At 33.9% G+C, this 25,343-nt stretch overlaps 1 protein-coding gene across 2 annotated transcripts in view; it reads left to right on the top strand.

Moving 5' to 3' along the window:
* The window catches only part of RB1CC1 (RB1 inducible coiled-coil 1), an 87,452-nt gene extending 62,528 nt beyond the window's left edge, over positions 1 to 24,924 (top strand). Inside the window, exons 16-24 of one of the 2 annotated variants that reach the window (XM_036752291.1) lie at positions 3,193 to 3,358; positions 8,224 to 8,332; positions 8,464 to 8,704; positions 13,518 to 13,572; positions 14,502 to 14,549; positions 17,127 to 17,185; positions 19,412 to 19,539; positions 22,912 to 22,982; positions 23,876 to 24,924. In XM_036752291.1, coding sequence (XP_036608186.1) covers positions 3,193 to 3,358; positions 8,224 to 8,332; positions 8,464 to 8,704; positions 13,518 to 13,572; positions 14,502 to 14,549; positions 17,127 to 17,185; positions 19,412 to 19,539; positions 22,912 to 22,982; positions 23,876 to 23,953 — 955 coding nt within the window. In that variant the 3' untranslated portion in view covers positions 23,954 to 24,924. Of the gene's footprint in view, positions 1 to 3,192; positions 3,359 to 8,223; positions 8,333 to 8,463; positions 8,705 to 13,517; positions 13,573 to 14,501; positions 14,550 to 17,126; positions 17,186 to 19,411; positions 19,549 to 22,911; positions 22,983 to 23,875 lie in introns of both variants that reach the window. The other variant, XM_036752283.1, reaches the window with a different exon arrangement.
* The last annotated feature ends 419 nt before the right edge of the window (positions 24,925 to 25,343 follow it).

Genomic DNA, 25,343 nt, shown 5'->3' with positions numbered 1-25,343 from the left:
CATCTCCATTATATATACACACACACACACATACATATACATATATACATATATATGTATATATATACAATCTTGTCTGTACATACTTATTTGTATGTTGGCTGTCCTATTAGATTGAACAAGAATTTTCTTTTTTTCTTTTTTTATATCCTCAGTGCAAAGTACATGGCACATAGTAGGCACATAATAAATTTTTGAGTGAATAATAAAATATTTAGAATAGAGCTAGAATAGAGTTTAGTTTGTAACATATAAATAAAATAGTATTCAAAGTGAAAGTACTCTGAATTCCATTTAGATTAAAACAGAGTCCTCAACCAGTAGACTTTAACCTATTACTTAAGATTGTAAAATCTTATGTAGTTGATGTCTAAAAATAATGGCTCCCATTTTATGTAATCTTTTGAGGGAATTTTCTCCCAACAACCCTTTGGAGTATTATGCCCATCTTGTAGATGAAGAAACTGAAATTTACAAAGGGTTAAATGAATCCAAAACCATTGCCTGCTTCCACTGTACCACTTTGCTTTTCTGGTCTCTTAAGTGAATGCCATTTCCTTACACTATTTTCCATATTGCCAGTAGGAAGGGGAAGCATATCTAGTAGCAACAGTAGCAGTAGAGACTTTACTATTAGAATGTTAAAATACTATTTTTTTCCTGCTTAGAAACATTACTAGATCACCCCTATGTGCCTTCCTTTCCCACCTCCCCCACCCCCCAGCCAATGAAGTCTTAAGGGATATAAAAAACAAGGCTTGAACAAACAATTAAGAATCTGAACTGTGTAAAGGCACAGTTTGTGTCTTGTCTATATTGCTTCTTAGCTCCAATCAGGTATTATGTATTAGTACAAAGATAGCAAAGAACAGGTGGGGATTTTGTTTTTGTTTCTTAGAAGAACAGATTTTTTAAAAATTAACATTAGGCTTTCAAGACATTTCAAAAGCCATTTGCCCATACTTCATTCATGAACTCAACCTGTTTTCATGTAAGTTGTTGGACCTGGCTGTAGGCAAACCACAGTAGCATCAATTTAAAAGGAATCTTCTAAATTGATTATGTGATGTTTTAATCAAGAGACTTCCTTGAGTTTTGAAACAGGGCTGTGGCATTTAGACAAAAACTAAAAAGTAACTAGAAACTATATAAAAATGGCGATTTCAAAGAATATTATAACTGGAAGGGACTAAACAGCCATTGGTCAAACTATCTCATTTTATAGAGGAGGAGCTGGAGGTTTGAAAGACTGAAGAGGAATTTTCCTAAGGAATGAAAGCAAAACCAGAGAAGGAGATTGTGAAAGTACACAACATAGGCTTGAATAGGCTAACAATAGCCTATAATATATGCTAAAATCATCTTGATTTTATTACAAACTAAACTTAAATTATATCATGCATCATTTGGTCCACTTTTTGGAGCTTACATGCAACCACGGTCTCATTCATAAATGATTTATCAAGGAGACTCCCCCACCCAACTTTTAATTTGAGGGGAGTGTCTCTTCTGTGCCTCTTTCCTCTAAAGGAAGGGCATTGAAGTGTCAAGGGATTTTGATAGAATAGTAGTTCCCAACCAGGAATCTGGAATTGTTCTTTAATTCTTTTATGTTTTTTAATTTTTATTTTATTAAGATTTATTTATATTATGAATATATTTCATATGTAATTATTTCTATTATATTTACATATTATATATTTAATATATAAATTTAATTTTTAAAATTTGTTTAAATTTTATTGTTTTTTAATTTTTTCAGTATAATTTATTTCCTTTGTAATAATATGTATTTTATACATTTAAAAACCTTCTGAAGATGGTATATAGGTTTCACATGTTTCCAAAGGGATCCATGACCCAAAAATTTGAAAGGTTGAAAACCTTTGTGCAAGCAAGAGATGTTTGATGACTAAGGTTTTTGACTCTTGAAAAGAGCATTCACTGAATATTTACTGATGCATACTCTGTTCAAGACAGCACTCATTTGTCTACTGAAGAGGATACAAAGAAGATATTTGAAAAACCAGTTTTACTACAATAATTCTATAAATATCCTTCATTTCTATAGCTCTTAGATCCTAGCTGCATGGTTATGGGTTCCTAGAATTTGAGAGGTAGAAGGGACCTCAGCAGCCATCTAGTGGTAGCCCATACAAGAAGGATACCTCACTATCTCCGGGCTCTGCTTAAATCACCTTCAAGGAGCAGTAATCTACCTTGTCTTGAAGCTGCTAATTGTTAGGAAGTTTTTGCTTTTTTGTTTTTTTTCCCGGACATCAGGCCTAAGTTGATTGGGAGTCAGTAAAACTTGTGTTCAAAACTGGCCTCAGATACTTATCTGCATGAACCTCGGCAAGTCATTTATCTCTGTGTCAGTTTGCTCATCTGTAAAATTAGGATAATGGCACCCACTTCCCAAGGTTTTTGTGAGGAAAAAAATGAAACAATATCTGTGAAGCATTTTACAAATTTTAAATTATGATTTCTCTATTGGTAAGATAGTAACAATAGTATGCTGAAAATAGACAGTAAAAATAGAAAGCTTTTCTCTTGTGTCTGAAAGATATACTGGAATTTGATCGTGGGATCATTGCTTATTGGTGAGGGCATTTTCTTGGATTAATATGATTACTTATCAGGGAGATCACAGTTTTTCTGATTGGCTTGACCTGTAGGGCAGATTAACAACAGTAGGTAGAAGTAGCAAGGTATGCAGATTTTGGCATAACATGGGTTCTTACCATTAGAGCTTCCTAAAACTGAGATGGCTACTTTGTGAAGTAGTGAGTTCACATTCACAAGAAGTCTTAAGGCGTAGCCTGGATAATTACTAGCCAAGCATATTCTGAAACACATATTTCAGAATGAACTTTTTAAAGTTTTTTTGGTCCTTCTTTCTGCGATTAAAATATGCCACAAACTATACCCTTTTAGCTAAGGTGATATTGCTGTATTAAACTCATAACCATGTCCTTGCAGTTGCTTTTTCTATAGCCTAGGAAGTCAAACTTCATATAGATATGTTCTTACTCAGGCATTACTATATTTGAGGGGGAAAAATTATCATATATTATCACTGGTATTCTAAGCCTATTTAGTTTCTAAGCTAAATTAAAATCATTGAGGTATTTAAGAAGTCACTTCATTAATTTAATAGCCTCTTCTCAATATTATATTCACTTTTTTAAGTCCTCCCATTGAGCATATCAGTGAAGATTCATCAAGTTTAGTTGCTGAGCTTCAAGAAAAACTTCAGGAAGAAAAGGCCAAGTTTTTAGAACAACTTGAAGAACAAGAAAAAAGAAAGAATGAAGAAATGCAAAATGTCCGAACATCTTTGATTGCAGAACAACAGGTAAATTTGTCTTTCTTTTCTCAGGGATTCACAGGGGGTGAATAGCATCAGGATTAGTATTTGCCTGTGTAACCTACATTGTCCCCTTGTCCCCTTAAGACCTGAAAATGGTTTTGGTAATATTCAGGAGGTCTAACTGAGGATATCTTTAGACTGTATTGGGACAGCGATGCAGGAAGTTCCCAAAAGATCTACCAGAAAAATTGGTTTCAATTTTAAGAAGTGATAGAACAAGATCAGAAAGTATAAACATACCAGCAGAGCATACTAAGAATACTTAATTTGTGGCGAATGATTTTGTAGCTATAGTTTCCATTTAAATTGCACCTGATCAGAATTAACTTTATTGAGCCACCCTCCTGACCCTCATGAGTATACCCACATACTGAACACTATCCTGAGTACAGTGAAATTCTCAATGATTTTCTGGAAATATGTCACTTTTTGAGTATGGATTGTTTCATTCTTTGTACCTGCATTCCCAGTATCTAACAAAATGCCCAGCACATAGTATTTCTTAATAGATAGTCACCGACTCAGCCCTAATTAAAAACACTGCACTAGAATTATGCAATTCAGCAACTTATTTAAACTCTCTGGGTTTGTAAAAGATGGGTGTTGACTAATGATTTCTTAAGGTCCCAGTCAGTTCTGAAATTCTAAATTAGTTGGCAACTTTTCTTTTAAATTTCCACTATCTTTTGCAAGTATTTTGGGGAGAAATTTGGGGAGCTGGGGGGAGGTGAAGTAAAGTTAAAGTGATGTTTAACTTCACCCATAACTACAGTAAGCCCTTCCACATTGTGGGGTTAGGGGTGTGGTGTCCCCTGCAATCTAGAAAATCTTCATAAAATTTTTTGGCCTTCCCTTCATACCAGAGAAGAAATGTGAATTTTTTCTTTTATGAAGTGTTTACAGTACCTCATTGTAAAATTTGGATGGGTTGATATTATACAATACTATACATACATTTTATGCATTTTTGAATTTCTAAACTCTTCTGGTGTCTTCTGCTGGCCTTCACATGTCATCTGTGGTTTCTGCAAAACTCTCCCCAAAATTTCCATTTAATTTCTTACACCAACCTGCGATACATTGAAACTGTGATGGAGAAGGGACAACTGATCTTTACTGTGGTAGAAGTGCACTGGATTTGCATCTAGCAGAATTGATTTTATCTGACATATTGTGTAACAGTGACATGTGCCAAAAGTTGCTATAATTATGAGAAGTGAGGACAGTAGAAATGTCATATTCCCTCTCCCCAGCCCTCCAATTTGTTTCAGTCACTTTCTTCTTTGGATTCCTCAGTCTGTAAAATGAAGACAATAATACTTAACCTTCCTAACTTCCCAGGCTTTTCTGAGGAAAGTACTTAGTACTATGTACATTTAAGCTATTGACTAATGTCTGAGTGCACATAAATGCAATATTCTTTATATAGCACTTACTATGTGCCAGGCACTCTGCTAAATGTTTTAGTCATTCACCATTTTCATTCTCAGATGTTTAAACTTCCTTAAGGAGAGATCTTTCCTGTTGGGAAAAAAAAGTCTGATTTTTATAATTGGAATAGGACATCCACATAAGAAAACTCTCAAATGGATCTAATGGATCAAATGGATCAAATGGATTCTTCAGGAATGCACATCACAGCCCAGTAATGCCTTCTCTATTCTCTGTACCTCTTCTCCATGTCCTCCCATGAGTTCACCACAGGGTTTGGAGTTTCCCCTTGTTGGAGGCCTTCTTGCTTTCTCGTGGAACATTTGAACTTGTCATTCGTTTTCCCTTGCTATCTAATTAGCCCATTGCATTCATTTCCCTGATAACATCTTTATTTCTGTTCTTTGTAGTTTTTCAGTGGTTATAATTTGCAGCCTGATTACACCCACAATGTGCATTTCTGTTGCCCTCTCTAGTACTTATTTCCTGACCTTTGAAGAATGGTGTTCCATATCTTTCAGCCATGCATCAGTAGAATATTGTTATCAAAGTATAACTTTCTTTATAGGAGAATCTTACAGTTTCCTAAAAGCAATCCAGCTCACTCTCCTCCTTCTGTTAAACTCTAGGCCCAACTTGTTCATCTGTAAAATCTATCCCAGATATACATGCCAATTGACAATAAACATTCTTTTTGGTCCACCTGATTTTTCCTTTGTTGATCGTGAGGCCAAACTCTTTTGAGTAGTTATGCATCTTTTCCAGAACATTCTGCAGTATTCCAAGGCATTATTGGAACCAGTATACTGTTATCTACAAACAGGACTATCTGGACTACCTTACTCTCCATAGAAAACTCCTTTACAGTTTGGACTCTGCATTGTATCGTCTTCATTACAGTGGTGATAATCTTGGGGAAGCATACATCTCCCTCTTTGATGCCTTTATATGAACAGAAAGCTATTATATAGTGTCATTTCTATTGTTATATCTTAGGAATCTTAAAAGATTTTGATTTATGAGTGGGATACACTTTTTTGGAAAAGAGCCTTTTGTTCTCAGATTTTTCATTTTTATTTTAATTTTTCATAATTATAAACAAGCATCTTGGAGCCTACACATCTTTCAGTTGGGAAATGGCAAAGATATGTTCTGTTGTATATTATTACTTATGGAAGTGTAGATGAGTCTTATACGGGTTTTATATACATGTTATATACATATATATTTTATATGTATGTTAAAGTAAGACATAGCTTGGTAGCTGTAGTCACCTTTTCTTAGTATTAATGAAGTATGACATTTTTCACAATGCTCTGGCATTTTCCTCTCAAGATACCATATGAATTGTTCCCTTAATTTCCTCCCAGTTTGGTCACTTCCAATATGGATTTTTATCTGTATAATTTTGGTTCAATTCAACTACTTTTCTCATCTTTTTTCTCCCTTTTTGCTGTTTTTAAATCCTGTGATGATTATACTCAATGGTCAAAACAATTTTTTAAAGTCTTTGCAGATCTTTCCCTTTTTCCTTCTATTTGTTGCTTTTCCATTATCATTCTCAAACATTCTACAGATAGCTTTGCTTACACTTTCCAAGCTATCTTTAAACTGCTTTTATGCTCCACTATTGTAGTATGAATGAATACAGATACATGAAAATCATTTATTAAGCACTATGTACTAATTGCTGTGCTAAGCACAAGGTATACAGTATCTGCCCTCCAGGAGTTTACATTCTAATAGGAGAGACAACATAGTGATGGCTAGGGAAGGTAATTATTGTCCAGAAAGTCACACAGATAGTGAGTAGAACAATAGGGTGTTCCATTGACAGGCCTTTTCCAAAGGCAATGGCAGTATTGATTTGATTGTATTTCAGAGTAAGAGATGAAAAGGTAGAGGGCATGTGGTCCCAGATAGTGCCAAGGAGAGTGAGCTGCTAGTGCAGATAATCATTCATTATCCTGTTTTGCAACATTTTACAAGTGAGTTTATATTCTGAATTAGTATTTCTTTGGCCACTATTTCTCTATGTTTAGCAAGTTAAGTCAGATGTTTGCCAACTAAGGTGCTTTTTAGGTTCTTTTTGTTTCCTTGTTATTTCAGTTGATTTAATTTAAAGATTGAATTTAGGTAGACAATTATTATGGTTAGTGTAATTTCCATTGTCATTTACTTATTTTTTCATTATAATTACTTGTTCAAATATTTCAATATTGTTTCAGTTATGACCTTTTTTCTTCTTATTCTTCCAGCATTTTGTTAATTGTGATGTTGGCTCTGACAAATCAGTGACCTAACAGACTGATTCAGGGTTGTCTCCCACATCAGTTAAATTTTTCCTGTGTGCTAATATATAATCAGTTTCATTTTTGAGATGTTACACGGTACTCACCATGTCTAATGCCTACTAATTATTTTCTTGAAATAATATTCATGATGCAGAGACTTTAGGCTAATCTTTATTCTTAGATCTTTCTCATTCCTTCTTCATCACCCATGTTCTCTTACCATCTTGACCTGTCTCCACTTTTGTATCAAAATCACTGAGTATCAATATATATTGTTTTAATTTGGAGCTTCTTAATGAGTTATTGATAGTATTTTTCTTTACATGCTCTGCAAACTAATGCTGGTGTATAAGCTGCATTTATTTTCATTGTATTCCTTCTTTGCAAATATCATAAATGCTATAATATGAGATAACCAAATTCCCCATAAAGTAAGGTGGTTTTTATTGCATTTAGTCATACAGTAAATCTAAGGCTTCCAACTCTTCTCTGCCTCTTCAAAGAATTCCCTGTTAGCTATCTTTCTATCTTTTCATTTCATTTTATATCGAGTCACATGATTTATATGCTTCTGCTCCTATATCTATATATATTTGCTTGTTATTGTACATAGATCTTACATTTAGAATACCAAAAACCATAGACCATCTTAAAAATTTTATGATTCTACGTGCTTTGCTCCTCCACAAAGTCCTATTCTTATACCTCAACTTGACATAAAGATGATACTTGATTCTTGAAGACTATGTCAATGGACCATAAGCTCTGACAGATTCTACCTTGCTGAAAAAGTTTTGAGTGTGGCCACAACAGCAAACTGAGTCTGCTTTCTGAGAACCAAAGTAGGTCAGCATTCAGAGGCTCATCACTGGTAGGTAAGCTAGCCAATGCCCACTTCTGCTTCTTCAGTGATGGTAGCATAATTGTGGAAAAGAGGGCAGAACATGCCTGGAATTACCAAATATTTTGAAGTATAATTAACATGTTTAAGACACCATTGGATTAAATTTGTCCCATTTATTTTTCCTGACACTTTTTGATAAAGATAATTTGCAACTTAAAAAAATTATGTTAGTTATTTTCTGTCCTCGTGTTTCAAGTCATCATCATTTTTTCTAATCCTAGACTAATTTTAACACTGTTCTAACAAGAGAAAAAATGAAGAAAGAAAATATAATAAATGATCTTAGTGACAAATTGAAAAATACAATGCAACAACAAGAACGAGATAAAGGTTAGTTCCATTTATTCTAATAGAATATTTTAGATCAGTTTTATAGGGATCTTTTTGTTAAATTTAGAGCATTTTTTGAAATACCTTAAGTGCTCGTTTATTGATTGATTGTTTTTATTCTTTATATTCAGATTTAATTGAATCCCTTTCTGAAGATCGAGCTCGTTTACTTGAGGAAAAGAAAAAACTTGAAGAAGAAGTAAATAAATTGCGTAGTAGCAGTTTTGTTCCTCCACCTTATTTAGCTACAGCCCCTGAACTTTGTGGTGCTTGTGCACCTGAACTCCCTGGTGAAACAGACAGATTAACCTCAGAAATAGCAGATGAAGGGAGAACAGATTCAGCGATGGAAACAAGCATGATGTCTGTACAGTGAGTATTCATCTTTGTGTATGTATCCTTCAACATGGCTGAGCTGTTTCTTGTCTACCAACGAAACCTTTGTAAAGTGTAATCTTAGCAAGGAGAGAATTTTGTAAGCTATAAAGAAAAGAAGGCCATATTTTAGCTAATGATACTGAAGGATACAATGAAGATTTCAAAAATAATTACAAGCCCAGTGTAGTTGAATGTTTTGGCAGCTTATTTCAATCCAGGAGACTTAAAACGGTTAACATTAACACAGTAAGACACACATTAGAGTTAACTGGGACTAGAGATATTAATTAACATTGAGCTAGCATCTTATTCTGTCTTGGCTTTCATTTATTCGGTATTATACTGTCCACAAAGCATGTTTAAGCTATAAAAGCTTGTTCTTACAGGAAATTTTTAAAAGGACAGTTGTTTGAAGCAAAAAGAGTCCTTTTGTCATGTGAAAAATAACAACATGTAATTTATATAGTATTTGAAAGATTACAAAGCCCTTTTCTCACAACAGTCCTGTGGGGTAGTAATCCAAATATTATTATCCCCATTTTAAAGATGAGAAATCCAAAACTCAAAGAAGTCGAGTGACTTGACTTCAGACAACTGGAGTCTGTGTCCTTAACATCGCTATTGCTATTTTTCCTATATTATAGCTATTTTCTGTTCTGTCAGGTTTGGTACACAATTTCTGTCTCCCTTGCTTTTCAGTTTAAGCCACATTTGGTTAAGTTTGCAAGAATTCCAACAAAACTCTTTTTGCCTCCTCTAATGTAGTGTATCAGCCCTGGCAAAAAGCCCATTTTACCTACTATCGAATTGACAGTCCAGAAATACAAATCCTGTTCTCAGATATCATTCTCTTAATCAGTTGTTTGCTTCTGAAATTTTCCTCTTTCAAAGTAACCATACCTGTCTTCAGGAAACAGAAGTGATGAAAATTCCCCATCTATCTCTAAGGTATTCATTTTCTTGACAAGGTCTTATAAGTGGTGGTTTCTAATGGCAATGTATAATTATTTCCCAATTAATTGCCTAAAAAGCCTACTAGACATTTGTTGGGAGATTTCTCACTTTGTCTGGGGTCTTTAGTTCAAGAAGACAGCAGATCTCTTTACTGTTGGTGGTAGCTAAATAAAGTGACATCTCTCTATCTCTTGGTAGGGAGTTTGTCTCGGTTATGATTCTGCATCTGTTGTCAAAGATCATTCTGAGATCATATGGGGGCTCAAACAAACAGTCTTTTTACTAAAAGCATGTTCCAATACCCTCAGGAAAAAGTAGTTCTCAAGGAAGTTAAAAACAGTTCAGAAAGATAAAAACAGTTTAAAGGTTATCTTTGAAGTAGGTTAAAAGCAGTTGGCAAGGTTCCCTGGGGTTTTAAGAGCTTTCTGCCAAAGTCTTAAAAACTGCCTTTATATTCTTCTCCAAAGCACCAAGGTCAGTTCACCTAGGATCATGCTTAACCTAGAGTGTCCCAGGTCTGCACTACAACTTCCTGTCTTGAAAGGATTTTCTCTGGTGGTGTAGGACTTGGGTTTAACTCATACTTCCCCAGTTCTCCTCACAGCGGAGTCTACATTCACCACATAACTTCCCTTCTCTTTTGGACTGCATGGATGATCTCTTTTCTGACAGCATCCGTGGATAAACATCATGAATGTTTGGAAGCTAGAACAGGTGCTCACTCCTAAAAGATCAAGGTCTCCCTTCTACAGGTCTATTCCTTATCTTCAGATCCTTTTGTTGTTGTTTTTACTCTTCCACAAGAAATATTTCATTCTGCATGGTGACTTGGAGAGTAAAAAGGTATTAGAGCTTTTACCTTCTCTTCTTGAATGGGGCTAGCCTATACTTAGAGCAGGGTTTCTTAGCCTTAAGTCTGTGAACTTCTTTTCTTCCTTCCTTCCTTCCTTCCAAAAACATTAAGGTAATTGTACAATATAATTAGTCTCCTTTTTTTTTTAACTTTATGCTTATATATTTTACAATATTCTGAGAAGGGATTCATAGGCTTCACCAGAATGCCTAGTGAGTCTGTGACACACAAAAAAGTTTAAGAACCCCCTAACTAGAGCCTAGACAGCAGGTATTTGGCAGTAGCATAAAAATAAATACAGCAAAATACACAAAACATTGCAAAACTTTCTCAGCCTTCCATTCTTGTTTGATTTAGAGTCAGAAGAATCCTTGGTTTGAAAACCACAATATTCGTCAGTTGTGTGACTTTGAGCATTAAGAAACTTTTTTAATGTTTCTTCATCTGTGAAATGGAATAATATCTATTGTCTCACAGATTTATTGTAAATGTCAAATGAGATAATGTTTAAAAATTCTTGAAGTGCTAGATAAATGTTATCATGATGATCATCTCAGTTCTTTGTCATTCTCTTTGGTAGCTCTTGTTGCCAGCATCATTTCCAAACTGCTTTGGTAAGCTGCTTTTCAGCATACTTTCAGGGCCCTAAATAAAGCTTTTCTTCTGTTCATAGCAGCCTTTCTGCCATTTTTCCTTTGATAAGGCTAGCTTACTCAGTGCCTTTCAGGTTCAATTAGCAGCTTCCTGCCAAAGGTTCAAAATATGCAACATAATGAGAGCACAGATGTACCAAAATTGGTTTTCTTATGCTTGTTAATAATTATTTCGTGTATTTGGTTCTTGTATCTTTTTTTTTTTGATTCTTTTATCTTTTAATATTTTTTGGCAGATCATTTGGGTTACTGGTTTTCAAGTTATTCTTTATAGCACTCTGTGTTTCTTATACCATGGTTGCAGGACTTTACTATTCTAGTTGTTCTCCCTTGGATACCCCCCAGATTATTCTTGTCTTTCTCCAACCATGGTGCCAAGCCCTGTACTCCATGCTCCAGTTGAGGTCTAACAAAATACAAAAGGACAATCACTTCCTTATTTCTATGAGCTATGTTTCTCAATCCAGATCAGGATCACATTCACTCTTTTGATGCTACTGAAAACTGCTGACCCATTGAGCTTGCCACACTTGAATACTTCCAGTTCTTTTTTAGGCAAAATTGATAACTCCTACTCCTCTTTTTTGTACTTGTGAAGTTGATTTTTTTTAAATAAATAAAAGACTATTGAATTTTCATCTTATTAGATGTAGTGCAAAACCCTAGCCTTTCAGAATTATTTTGGATCCTAAACTTTGTATCTCTGTGTTACCTTTGCCTCCTAACTTGATGTTCAGTCTATAAATTTGATGAGCATGCCTTCTCTGCCAATCCAAGTTGTTAATAAAAATAGTAAAGGTGGTCAGTCAGTTACCATTTATTAAGCACCTACTATGTGCCAAGTACTGTGCTCAGTGCCTAGGATACAAATAAAGGCAAAGATAGTCCAGGCTTAAGGAGCTTACAGTATAATGGGGAAGACAAATAATAACTCTAGATAAATAAGATATAGACAGTAAATTGGGGAAAGGGAGAGAATTAACCTGACATAAACCCTCTGTTTGGTATTCAAAACACTTCATAATCTAGCATCCCCCCAATGTCACTTTTCCATCCTTTGATCCAAAGACACCAGCCTTCTTGCTTTATCTCCTGAATCTGGGTTTTCACAGGTTGTGCCTGAGTCCTGAAATGCTCTCCTTCCTCATCCCTTTCATCTGGGTTCTTTCAAATTGCGCTAAAATCCTATCCTTTACCAAAAGCCTTTCTTAATTCCCCTTAATTCTACTGCCTGCCTTTGTTGATTATTTCCCATTTAAAATCAGTTTCCTTAAAAAGCAAGGACTGTCTTTTTTTTTTTTGCCTTTGCATCTTCAGTGCTAACATAGTAACTGCTTAAAAAATGTTTATTGACTGACTGATTTGTATCCCTTTTGCCTAGCACATAATAGGAGCTTAATAAATATTTGTTGAATAATTGATATACTTTATCACATTCTTCATTAAAATCTTGTTAAACTAGATTTTGAACAAGAAGGGACTCTAGAGGCCACCTATTCCAATTACAGAATCCTTGAAGGATTAAATGATGTGCCCAACAAGCAGATTTGAATGCAAGAAATAGATTTAGTCTTACGTGAACTGATAAAGCCATGCTAACTCTTCGTAATAATCACTCATCTTGCTCGATAGTCATCAGCCATCTCTTTATTGATCTGTTCATTTGTTTCTTCTCATGGAAACTTCAGTGGCTTTTCTTGTTTAGCTCACCTGCTAACCATCATCCAGCCAGCACCGTCACTGACCCAGCCACACTAGGGAAATATTCATACACACACATACATATACATCTACATAGAGAGATCACTGGAGTACTACAACTGTTAAAATTTACACAACTGAATTCATACTAGTGCTTTATATACCAGATGTGTTCATTCAAAAGAAACAAAAGGAAAATTGAAATAAATACTATCAGGGAATTCAACCAGTATTTACATGTAGCCCCTTGAATTTCAGGGGGAAATAGGCTTCATTTTGTCATTAAATTTTAAGCTCTAAATATAGGTAGCATGTTCCCATAATAGGATATATAATAGTGAAAGTAAACTTTCCAAACGTAATAACAAATTTATGATTCATTGAGCACCTCATAAGTTTATTGTAAACACCAAAACACTACTCAAGATTTGGGAAAGTATTTAATATCCTTGTTCTTCTCCACTTTTAAGTAAAATCTTTTAAGTGTCAAATCTTAAGATCTTCTAAGTTTTTAATTTAAAACCTTTTGAAAGTTGATATATTAAGAAACTAAAAAAATTTTAGAGATGGCAGTTGAAGATAGCACTTAATTTTAAAATAGTAGAAGTAGAATTATTCTTCATAAATTCCCTCTTTTTCCCCTTAGTGAAAATATTCACATGTTGTCTGAAGAAAAACAAAGGATAATGTTGTTAGAAAGAGTAAGTAACTTTTTTAAAAAATTGTTAAATTCGTCATTTTCATTTTGGGATACACTTGGGTATTCATTAATGTATTTTATTCCATGTATATGTTTTCATCCATATTATTTACATTTATTTAGAATTTAATTTTAATTGTTCTGTTTTTTAAATGGCCTAGTTAACGTTTTGAGGAATCTTTATTAAAGAGAATAAATGACTTTGCGCAACTCAGATAATCTTTATGATTTTTGAATACCAGTTAATAAAGATACATATCAGAGAACAGGTTCTGGAATCTTTACACATTTCCTGCTTAATAGCAGGCCTCTATTAACAATTTTAGGAAATAGAACAAACTACGTATTTTTTTAAAATGGTAAATTACATTTATCTTAGTTGGGTTAAAAATATAAAAAGAGAAGAGCAGTTATATTTCTGATAGCACAATTATACAATTAATGCTTCTCAAATATGTCTGAATAGGATCTTGAAGGTTGGCAACTCTTCCATTTTCAGCTGTGACCAAGGCATTAGGTATATTTGTTTCTCATTGTATAGTTTTATAATCAGACAAGCACATATCTAACTTTTATAACATAGGTAGGGAAATTCTTTATCCATAGACCAATCATCATTCCTTAACTCTATAAAAATCTTTTTCTATCTGTTGAGTTGACTATCTAATGAAATTCTAGAAATAAAATTGATAAATACTTTCAAATAGAGCTTAAACAGGTATGTCTGCTTCGAGCCAAGTTCAGAGAATTTTGAATTGAATTCTTTTGGAAAATATCAGAAGATATATAGAGCTATTCTAAAGAAAAATTTTTGGACTTTTTTTTTTTTGATTAATTCACCTTTCTCAAAGAAATGTTTTTTGGCTTCCTAGTATTTTATCATTTGGATTGATTATAAGTACAGAAAATAAATTGTCGTTTGTTCTACAGACTTTGCAGTTAAAAGAAGAAGAAAATAAGCGGTTAAATCAGAGACTAGTAAGTATTTATTTCTTGGCATGTTGATAGCTCTAAAAGTGTCATATTTTTGTGCTCTTTTTTCTTACACAAAGACCACAATCAGTAGTGCATCTAGTTTTCAATGCCTTGTTTCCAGGAGTTATAATGGGTTTTATATTTCTTTGTTATAAATCCCTCTCAGTTCAGCAGTACCTAATACATCCAAGTATTCCACTAGGCAGTTGTGATTAGAAATACTATGTAATTGGGAATGGGGAGGAGTCTGATATAGACAAAACTAAGTATTATCAATGAATTAATGAAGAACATTTAAGTTTTTATGCTAAGCAATATTCTCAGTGCTAAGGACGCAAGTACAAAAGCAACAACAATCAAGAAGCTTATATTATTTTTAAAAATATTTTTATTTTGTTAAATATTTCCCAATTACAAATATGCAAATTTTTTGTAACATTAATTTTTTAAAATTTTGGTTTTCATATTTTCTCCTTTCCTCCTCTGAGAAGGTAATCAGTGTGATATCAATTATACATGTGAAGTCATGCAAACATACATTTCCATATTAGCCATGTTGCAAAAGAAAACATACACTCACACAGAAAAAGAAAGTTAAACAGTATGCTTTAGTCTGCATTCAAAGTTCATCAGTTCTCTCTCTAAAAGTAGATGCCGTTTTTCATCATGGTTCTTTGGAATTGTCTCGAATCATTCTCTTGATCAGAATAACTAAAGTCTTTCACAGTTGATCATCCTTAAAATATTGCTGATAGTGTGTATGATGTTCTTCTTTGGTCTCTTTAAGAAACAGAATTAGTAGTGGTATTTCTGAATCAAAGGGTATACACAATTTTATAGCCCCATGGCCCTTTGGGACCTGTTTCCAAATTGTTCTCCAGAACGGTTTGACTAAAAAACTTATATTCTAATAGAAGCAACACATAGTAGAGTAGTGACCAAGACCAAATATTTTGGTTGGAAGAGTTGTAGAGATAGTGAGTCAAGCTATAGCAGAGTAGATTTTATATACCCTTTCCAATAGCAATGACAATTGATTTGATTATGGTTCCAAACCTGGAAAAAGAGAGGGTTGAGAGTGCCTGGCAGCCAAGAAGCAAATTGCCAGGGAAGGAAGTGAAGCAAATGGCCAGGGAAGGCTAGAGTTAGAACTAAATAGAGTGTCCTACCAAGGCAACTACTTATCAGGTTAATGAGGCCCGAGAACCAGGATGGAAAAATTAAGTCCTTATGGGAAGTGTTTCTTGTCTAAGAAGCGTGGTGAGGAGATGACTGGGGAGTGATTTAATGTAAAGTATGTAATCAGTATCAAAAAGAGTGAACTTGCATGTGGAGGAATTACTTAAGTCTTCCTGGAGGAGGAAGCATAGCAATTGAGTTTTAAAAGAAGATAATATAGACAGAGTTGCAGAGACAATGTTTTTTAAGCATTGTAGATAATATATTTGAGTTCATGAAAGTTGGGATAGCACATGATAAAGTCGAGGATTGTGATATGCATTGGTAGAGTAAGTTATAGCCATCTGAGTGAATCATGGGCCCTTAAAGTATTGAAATGTTGTTGCAATATATGTACACCATCCTGGACAGGAGGATATTAAGTTGCCAGTAATATTAAATTGTAATGTTAAATTTTATATATAATTTTTATTAAATGTACACTTGGTTTTACCTAAAGCATTGTACCCATCATAGCTGATAGTAGACTATATACATACATATATACATTTATACACACACATATACAACATATGCATATAATCAGTACTTTATAGAAAAATTCACATGTTCCTGATTCCCTCATTTTAAAACTTTAATCATTTAACTATGTGTATGTGTATATATATAATTTCAAAGCTTATTAAAATGTATATTAAGTAATTTCCAATAGGACACTGCTTCTAACTAATGTTGAATAGAGAAACATTTAAGCCTTATATGATAATCACTGTGTTAAGCACTGAGGATACGAATACAAAATAATTTCAGTTATAAGTGATATAAGCCATCTACAGATGAGAAAAGTGGGGAAGTTAAGTAATCACATTGGTAAGGAAATCAAATGTAAACAGATAGAAAGAACTACAGAATCTGAGATGAAAAAGGATCTTATCAGCATCTAGTCCAACCCAGGGGATGTGAACTCCTGAAGGGCAGGTTCTTAGTTCTGTTCATAGCTCCAGTACTTGGCACAATGCTTGGCTCACAATAGGCCCTTAATTTTATCCATCATGGAAAAGGTAGTGTGAAAAAGAGAAATAGGAATTATAGAATATTCCCCCCAAAATAACAATTTTATTCCTTGAATATATACTTCATATACTGGTTTCAATTGTTGCCAAATAGAAGTTCTTTTGTGACTGGGAAGAAGACTTCATAGGATCATAAATCTAGACCTGGAAAGTAGGTGCTGTCTCCTCTAATAAATGTAATTGTTTAATCAATATTAAAAGTGTTTTAAGTTTTTTAATCTAAAATTTATTCTGTCTTGGTACATAATAAACAATTTAAGGATGATCAAATATTTGAGGGTAATATCATTTTATGTGCTTTATTGCTTGCTCAATTTTTTTCTTCCAGATGTCTCAAAGCATGTCTTCAGTTTCTTCAAGGCATTCTGAAAAAATAGCTATTAGAGAGTAAGTATTTGATTTTGGGAGATTCTTTTATGTATGTAACCTGTTAGCAAATAAAGTCTCTTAGAAGTGCTAACTTGTTAGAGAAATCATGGAATTTCAGATTAGTGGGGACTTGAAAAGCTATGTAGTCCAACTTATACTTAAAGAATTATTGCTTCTGCTATTCAAAAAGTGGTCATCCAGCTTTGCTTGAAAAACACTGCCAGTGAAGAGAGACCTGCAACCTCCAAAGGCATGCCATAGATGTTAATCCATAAACAGATATTTCATTGCCCTGTACTATACTGTTACAGACCAGTGCTCCATTGAGGCTAGTTTTAGATTCATTAGCATCTCCAAAAACTGATACATGGTAAGAAGCAATTGCCCTTAATGAATATTGAAAATATTGAATATTAATGAATAATGAAATGAAATAATAGTGAATAATGAAGTCAGTCTCAATGTTGAGAATGTGTGCTGAAACATCCATAGCTTACTTCAGCCCATAACTGTTTCTTGTTTAAGGTTATTTATTCTCAGTTTGTTTTAAGAAGCTTATTCTGATCTCTGGCTTCCATCTTGACCAGAGTCCCAAATGTTATTTTAAAGATTTTTAGTCATCTGTAGTTTTAAATTTGGGTACCATTAATATGAAAATATAATTCTTTCCCAGCTTTTTATGTCTAATCTATATTTCTTTCTGATTTCAGTTGCAGTAGGAGAATAAAAGAGCTCAGAATGGTTCTTTAGTTAGTTATAGCCAGAAGGTTCTGTATGAAGACAAAGAGGTGGTTAATATCATCTCTGTCTCTCCCAATCCTAAGATTCTGTGTTATGGTTTTTTGGAGTTTTTGCTGTTCTGTTTTAGGGGAAAAGTAGATGAGGGTTCCTGAAATAGTGATTTTCTACTCTTATTCTGAAATGTCCTAATCATTCCTGGTGATCTAAGAAACTTAATAATTCCTTTAATCAGCTTAATTTTATCTAAAAATAAAAACAAAAAACAGGCCACATAGCACATTTAAACACTGTGTTGGGTCACAACAAGCAATGCTATAAACCAAAACTCAAAAAAATTGCAAATCATTATTTTTGAAGCTTAGCGACTGTTGTTGAAGATCCCCTTCTTTAGGCCTTTGGGGTTTGGAGTTGGGGGCTGGGCGTGGGAAGTATACGTATGGTTTATTGGTTTTAAAATAGTCTGATTTATAAATCAAGCTATTAGGCAAGTCATCCAACATGGAAAAGTAAGCCATCCTTCCTTCCACTTCTTTTCCTAAGCAACACATTTTATACCTTGATTATATCACTTTGAAAAAACTGTGTCATTTATAATGTCCTTTCCTTACCTACCATTTGCATATACCTAGGATGAAGTATTTTAAAAGGGGAGAGGGGAGTTTTACTGGCACTTTGCTTTATGCGAATGTCAAATTATAGTGAACTGCAGATGGCACGATAATAATCATTAAAACTGCCAAACGCTTTTAAAAATACCGTTTACTTATAGTTATGATAAAATATCAGGAAAATGTTTGTAAAATCAAATTAGTTAATTTTTTCATAATCAAATACTTATTGAGTACATACTATGTCCCTGGCCTTATGCTTATTTTCTTAGATTAAAAAAGATCTTTCAGGGCATGTGGACATGTAGATTTAAATGGAATTTTGAGGAGATATTTAGTCACATTTAATTAGATAATGCGATAACGATAGAATACTAAATTTGTAGTCATTAGTACTGGACTCAAATCTAACTTCTTCTCCTTATTGCCTTTAGTAACCATGTGGTATTAGACAATTCAGTTCATCTCTGTGGGTCCTCCTTTGCTCATCTCTTAAAGTGTGGGAGTTAAATGAGATGATCTCAGAGATCTCTTTCACATTTATAGCGTGTAGTTTTATCTTAGGGTAGCTAGGTGGCTCAGTGGATAGAACTGTGGGCCTGGAGTTAGAAAGACCTGAGTTCAGATCCAGTATCAGACACTTACTGGCTTTGTAACTGGGCAAGTCACTTCACATCTATTTGCCTTAATCCACTGGAGAAGGAAATGGCAAACTATTCCAGTATCCTTGTCAAGAAAGTCCCATGGACAGTATGGCCCACAGCATCACAAAGATTCAGGAACATCTGAACAACAGCTACAATTTTATCTTAAAATCCAAAGTTTAGTTAAGCGTTCAGGAATGTGGTTGTAATAATACCACCAAGTATAGTAAAAGTCTACTACTTTTATTTAGTTTTCAGGTTGGAGACTTGGTTCTCATTATCTTGGATGAACGTCATGACAATTATGTATTATTTACTGTTAGCCCAACTTTATACTTCCTGCATTCAGAGTCTCTTGCTGCATTGGACCTCAAACCAGGTGAGTGTGGTAAGTGTCTCATTTTTAACTAAAATATGATGCTCTAACCTCAGCAATTATCACTTTATTTAAATGATAGCCAAATTTTTTCAGACTTGATAGAGTTCTGAAAGTCCCAGAATTTAGCATACTAATTCACTGTAGTACAAATATTTACCAAAAAAGAATGTCTTGCTTAATAATCTTTGTTCAAAATTAACCATTAACAAATTTATGTCTTGAATGTGCCCTGTGTCCAGGGCACTGATAAGCACTGAGATGTCCTTTAGGGAACTGTCAAATCCAGGAATACTTTTTAAGTCATCCAGGAAAATTATGAAGTAGAAATTAGGAGTCCTAAGTCATGAATTCTTTGTCTTATCCTGGACTCTATGTGATCCTGAGCATGTTACTTAACTTTTCTGGGCATCATTTTCCTCAGCTATAAAATAAGAAAATAATCTGGGGTCCCATCTAACTAGTAATATACAAATATTACAGCTGTTTAGGATCCTTCAGTGTATTCTGTTTGACAGTTGTTAACAGTGTGATGATACATTTGGTAAATATTAACCCAGAATAATTAACTAAAACATCATATTCAACTTAAGTTCTATTTCAGTGCTCTATCTTAGTACAGAGGTGACTAAATTCTTAAAAAACTGTACCAGTCAAGCTTGGTTCTACCAAATGAGAGAGGCCTCAAGTGCAGGCTTAATTGAAGGACTGCTTGTATGTTGTTTGTTATCTGATGATAAGCCTAACTAAATTCAGAGAGGCTCATCACCAGAAAGTTGGCCAGTAGAGACAGAGTGTTTTGTCCACAGCAACTCAGTAACCAACTGATGAAATCATTACTCTTCTCAAGTATTAAAATCTTCCTTCCTTGATCATAATGAAGAAAATTATTGTATCAGGTGCCATCATTTAGTCCAGGGTTGCATGATATATAGCCTCATACATACATATAAATTAGTATAGCTTTAGAAATTCCAGTTCTCCGCTTCCCCCCTCCTTTTTTTCCTGAATTTAATAGACATTAAATAGATGAGCATTTCCATATATATAACAGAAAAAATATTTATTCGTGAAACTTTAAATCTCTATTATATATAACTTTTAAATAAATAAAAATATATAAAGTAATTCTACCTTGTAACTTGCAGGGATGCCCTAGTTGTTTTCCTCTGTCTTTCAAAGGGAAAAATGCAATGTGCAAATTGTAAAATTGTGTAGTTTTGGCTTTTCCCCGACAGTAAAATAGAGAAAAAAATCTAAGTCATTAAGTTCCTCATATTCATAGCCTCCTATCTTAACTACTCAGGAGTCCTCTGGTAATTTTTATAGTCTGTAACTTTCACTATTCTAAGGACTTCAAAGTTCTTCTCAAAGGCAGGGAAGATTCCCAGGCCACTGGGAGAGAGGCTCTGTAGTATCATGGCTAGAAATCTGGACTGTCCTTGTAGTCTGGTTGGTAGAGGACTGGAGAGGAAGACTTGAGTTCAAGTTCTACTCAGTGACTATATTGCTGTACTCAAATTAAAATCTGATCTAAAAGCTCATTGTGCTTAGAAGTGTTGCTTATTTTCTTTCTCAGCTCTACTTTGTTAGTTGTTGGACAGCTCAGTAGTATATGAGGGCCCTTTGAATCTGCCTCTGTTGTAGTTGACTGACTTGAGTTACACTACTACAGCTACTTGCTACCTGGGCAAGTCAAGCTGAGAAGGTGCTGACTTACATTAATAGATTCTTCATTTGGTATTTATACCAATGAAATCACAGATGTAGTTTCTAGCCTTAAGCCAGGCTATTATTCTTAATTTCCCTGTAGCATAACTTAAGTGGGTGGATAGCCACTAAGGTCAATCCCATTGAACAGAGTAGAACAAAGAGGATTAGAGAAACTAAGGAAACTAGGCAGTACTTCTGAGTCTACTGGGCTTTTAGCCTAGATTTTAACTTCTTCAACTTAACTTCCAGGCATGGACTGAAAGGAAACAGGCATTAGCAAGGGGAGATCTAGGTACTAATTAACTATGCTCAAGTAATTTCACCTCTGTGCCTTCATCTGTAAAATGAAAGAGTTAAGACTAAATGATCTCTCTAAGGCCTTTTCCTACTTTAGAATTCTAAAGCAGAAATTCTACCTAGAATTTTTTTTAATATACTTAATCCTCTTTTCCCAGCTAGCAAAATAGAGGCTGTTCACATGAAACTCCCAAAGTTGCTACCTTAACCTTGTATGCATTTCCCAGATAAAATATAAAGAGATATCTCCTACCTGGGTTAATGGATTATCTGATGAATTACTATCACAAGATTCATTGTTGTCTTGAAATCACTAGTTGTGAAATGAAAAGAAAAGAAAAAGCTTATTTCTTATTTTATAATGTGACTATCTATTCTTTTGTTTCTAGTACTTTAAAGGTGGTAGGGAAGGGCGTTCTACTTAGGTTTAGTTGGGTGTAGTAGTGATCACCAGAACCTTTTGCACTCACAGAACCATAAAATTTCACAGAATTTGATAGTTGAAAGGGACCTCAGTAGCCATCTAGTCCAACTCATACAGAAAAGGAAAAATTTCCACTATAACATACCCAGCCTCTGTATGAAGACTTCCATGGAGGGGGACCTTGCCATCATTCTAGGTAGCCCATTCTGCTTTGGCATAGCTTTTTAATTATCAGGAAGTTTTGCCTGACAGCAAGCTTAGATTGGCCTCTTAGCGACTTCCATTCATTGTTTCTTGTTTTGCTCTATAAGACCGAAGGGGGCGAGAGGGAAATCTAATTATTCTTTTATATGACGACTCTTCATAATAGTCATTGCTCTGTCATCCCTAAAGCTGTTCATTCATCTTAGAAGTTTGAGAACAGCCTCACCTAATAAGTTAATGTCCCTGTCACTATCATCCAACACTTATTAAAGAAAGTGGCAGCTTTGAGAGTTGAAGAGAGTTTTTCCATTTCCTTTCAAACATTCTGCCCTTCTCCACTTAGTTTGGACCTTTCTATTCTAAAAATCCTTTTATTTGCGGCACCTGGCAATCTGGCTGTTGTCTATTTTTTTGTATTTCTTCAGATAAAATCTTCTTGGTAGTACAGTAGGTGGCACTCTTGTGCCATTGTTGAGTTGTGGGTTCTTAGATGTAGGTGTGCAGTGCCTTCTGTATTGACTTTAATCTGTTCCATAATCCATTCAAGTTATGTCTCACTAGTTAACTAAAGGGAAGAGATGGTGATGATAAAAATATTGTTTACAAGTATTTAAGATTTTCCTTGTTTTGTATTATAAATTCATAATTTAAAGATTTTATTTTTTCTTTTTTAAGGTGTTAAAGTGCTTTATAGGAGATTTTATTTTTAAAATGAAATTAATGCTATAATTTATTAGCTTCAGGTACATCTAGAAGACCCTGGGTACTTGGAAAAGTAATGGAAAAGGAATATTGTCAAGCCAAAAAGGTAAAACAAAATATAGGATGTGCTATACAAAGCATAGAATTAGTAAAGAAAACTTAAGTGCTTTATGTAGAAATCAGTAATAGTCACTTCTATCCAGTTAAGAGCATAGGTTCCCAAAGTGAACGATACCGGGGTATTAGAAGATCCAGAGGGGTGAGAGTAGCCTCCAGCATAACTGGGGGAGCATTAATAAAAATAAGGGTTAATCTAAACCCAGGGGGCGCTGAGTAATTTTTTTTAAAGGGTGCAGTAGGACAAATAAAGTTTATGAACCTCTTGAGTTAGAGCAAGGTTCCAGTTAAGCCCAAGAAAGTAACCCCTTTGACTATAGTCCTCATTAATCCTAGCAAATAGTCTTAATAGGTGTGTGCCATTTGCCATAAATGGGATAGACAGATAAGCAGTTCAGTTATCTATTGGAAGATTAATTCTTGTTTTACCCCTGCTGAGTCAGTAGTGTCTTTTTATATGTAGGGTAGCTCCATAAATTAATGGTAATCAAAAGGGAGCTCTGTTTTGACATAGAAATATTTTCCTGTCTGTCTATCAAACCTCCCTGAATGAAGATGCAAAGGAATTTTTTCATGGTTTAAAAATAACGAGTTTAGTGTCAATAATTTCTTTATAATTAATAGGTATGTACGTGTCTCATTTTTGATAGCATCACTCATTCTGTTGAGTCACACTGAAGACTTGCTCTAATCCTCTGTAATTATTGCAGGATTGTTTTTTAGATCAAGTAGTATTATTATAAAGTCTTTCAGTTACTTGCAGCAATAACTCTCTTAGATAATGTCTTACCTTAGCTTGGATTTCATATGCAACAAGTAGCATGTAAACATACTTGTGTATTTACCTTGGTGATTTAAAGAAATATTTCTTCTCTCTCTTAGGCACAAAACAGATTTAAAGTTCCTCTGGGTACCAAATTTTACAGAGTAAAAGCTGTGCCGTGGAACAAGAAAGTATAACCCTGACAGGAAATTCATTTCATTTTGTCATATTTTTTCTGCCTTGTCCTACAGTGTTCATCCATCACTCCAAAAATAGAAGGCCATCTTTTTTATACAGAAGTCAATATGACAATATACTTCATTGATGTACAACATTTATTTTTTAACAAATTACATTTTAGAAACAAGAAATTCATCAAATCCCTTGGCTGAATTACAGTTTTTTACCCAGATGACTCTAGAAATGCGGACCAAATTAGTTCATTTTCTCAAAGGGCATACCCTATACATTGTGGCTTAAAAATTAGCCATATTAATTGCCTGTTAAATATACATTAGCTCGAACTTAGATGTTAAATGTTAGTTACCATTATTACCAGCATTTGTCCTTTTGTGAAATCGTTATCAGGATACTTGCTCTCTTTAACACATTCTTTATAATATGTATAAATTCTTCAAAACTATTTAAAGAGGAGTGTCATTGCATGCAGATAATCATATAATTTTCTTAAACATGAGTTTGCCTCTGTAGATAACTACCACAACTTGTTTCATTATTTTTTTTAAATGCCCTTTGATGTTTCAAGGAAGAAAAAAAAAGGAACCCTACAATTGGATTGACTGATTTTAAGATCAGCCGCAGGTAATCAGCAATCTTCAAAGCACTTTCGATGGATTGATCATATAGATTCTGAAGGGAAGAATCTGTGCCATTGACAGTTTTAAATGTAAGCACATGAACCTTCCCAATAACACAGAAGTCTTGTATTAATCTATTTAGAAAAATCATATTGATGAAATTGTAATTCATGGTTGAGTTTCAGGAAAAGAACACTCATTGTATATTAACCACATAAAAGTCATTTAAGTAACAAATTATTGTATTGTAAAAGACATGTAGAATTTTAAAACAATAAAGATTTGAACCTGTAAATGTGTGTGCCTTTTAAAGAAAATGGTAAGTTTTTTAATAAATTTGAGTGAATGCTTGAGAGTGTGAAAAGATTATTCTTTATCATTACAGCATGGAGAAACAGCTGTGTTACAGAAATGGTATTCTTTAATTTATATTACAGGGTAAAGCAGTGTTTTCCTAAGAAGTAGAAATGAATCGTGGCAAACTCCCTTTGCTCATAGAAGCAACTGTTAAGGAAAGGCATTTCAATGAGTTGTTGGGTTAAAGTTTCAGTTATGTTGCTATAGGACAATAATGAAACTATTCATTTGCATTAAATATTTAACAATATTTCTTCATAAAAAAGAGTTAAATGTTTTTTCAAAGATGTGTATCTATTAGAACAGAAAGCAAAATGGAATAAATACAACAGTGTAAAAAATCCCTGAGTTTGACAACATATTAATAAATGAATGAATGAATGATTTAAAATGTTTCTATTCAATCTGTCTA

Source organism: Trichosurus vulpecula, chromosome 1, assembly GCF_011100635.1.
Source record: "Trichosurus vulpecula isolate mTriVul1 chromosome 1, mTriVul1.pri, whole genome shotgun sequence".
In the NCBI taxonomy this organism is placed as follows: Eukaryota; Metazoa; Chordata; class Mammalia; order Diprotodontia; family Phalangeridae; genus Trichosurus; species Trichosurus vulpecula.
Note: the sequence above shows the minus strand (reverse complement) of the source record. Positions and strands in the feature narration are given on the sequence as shown.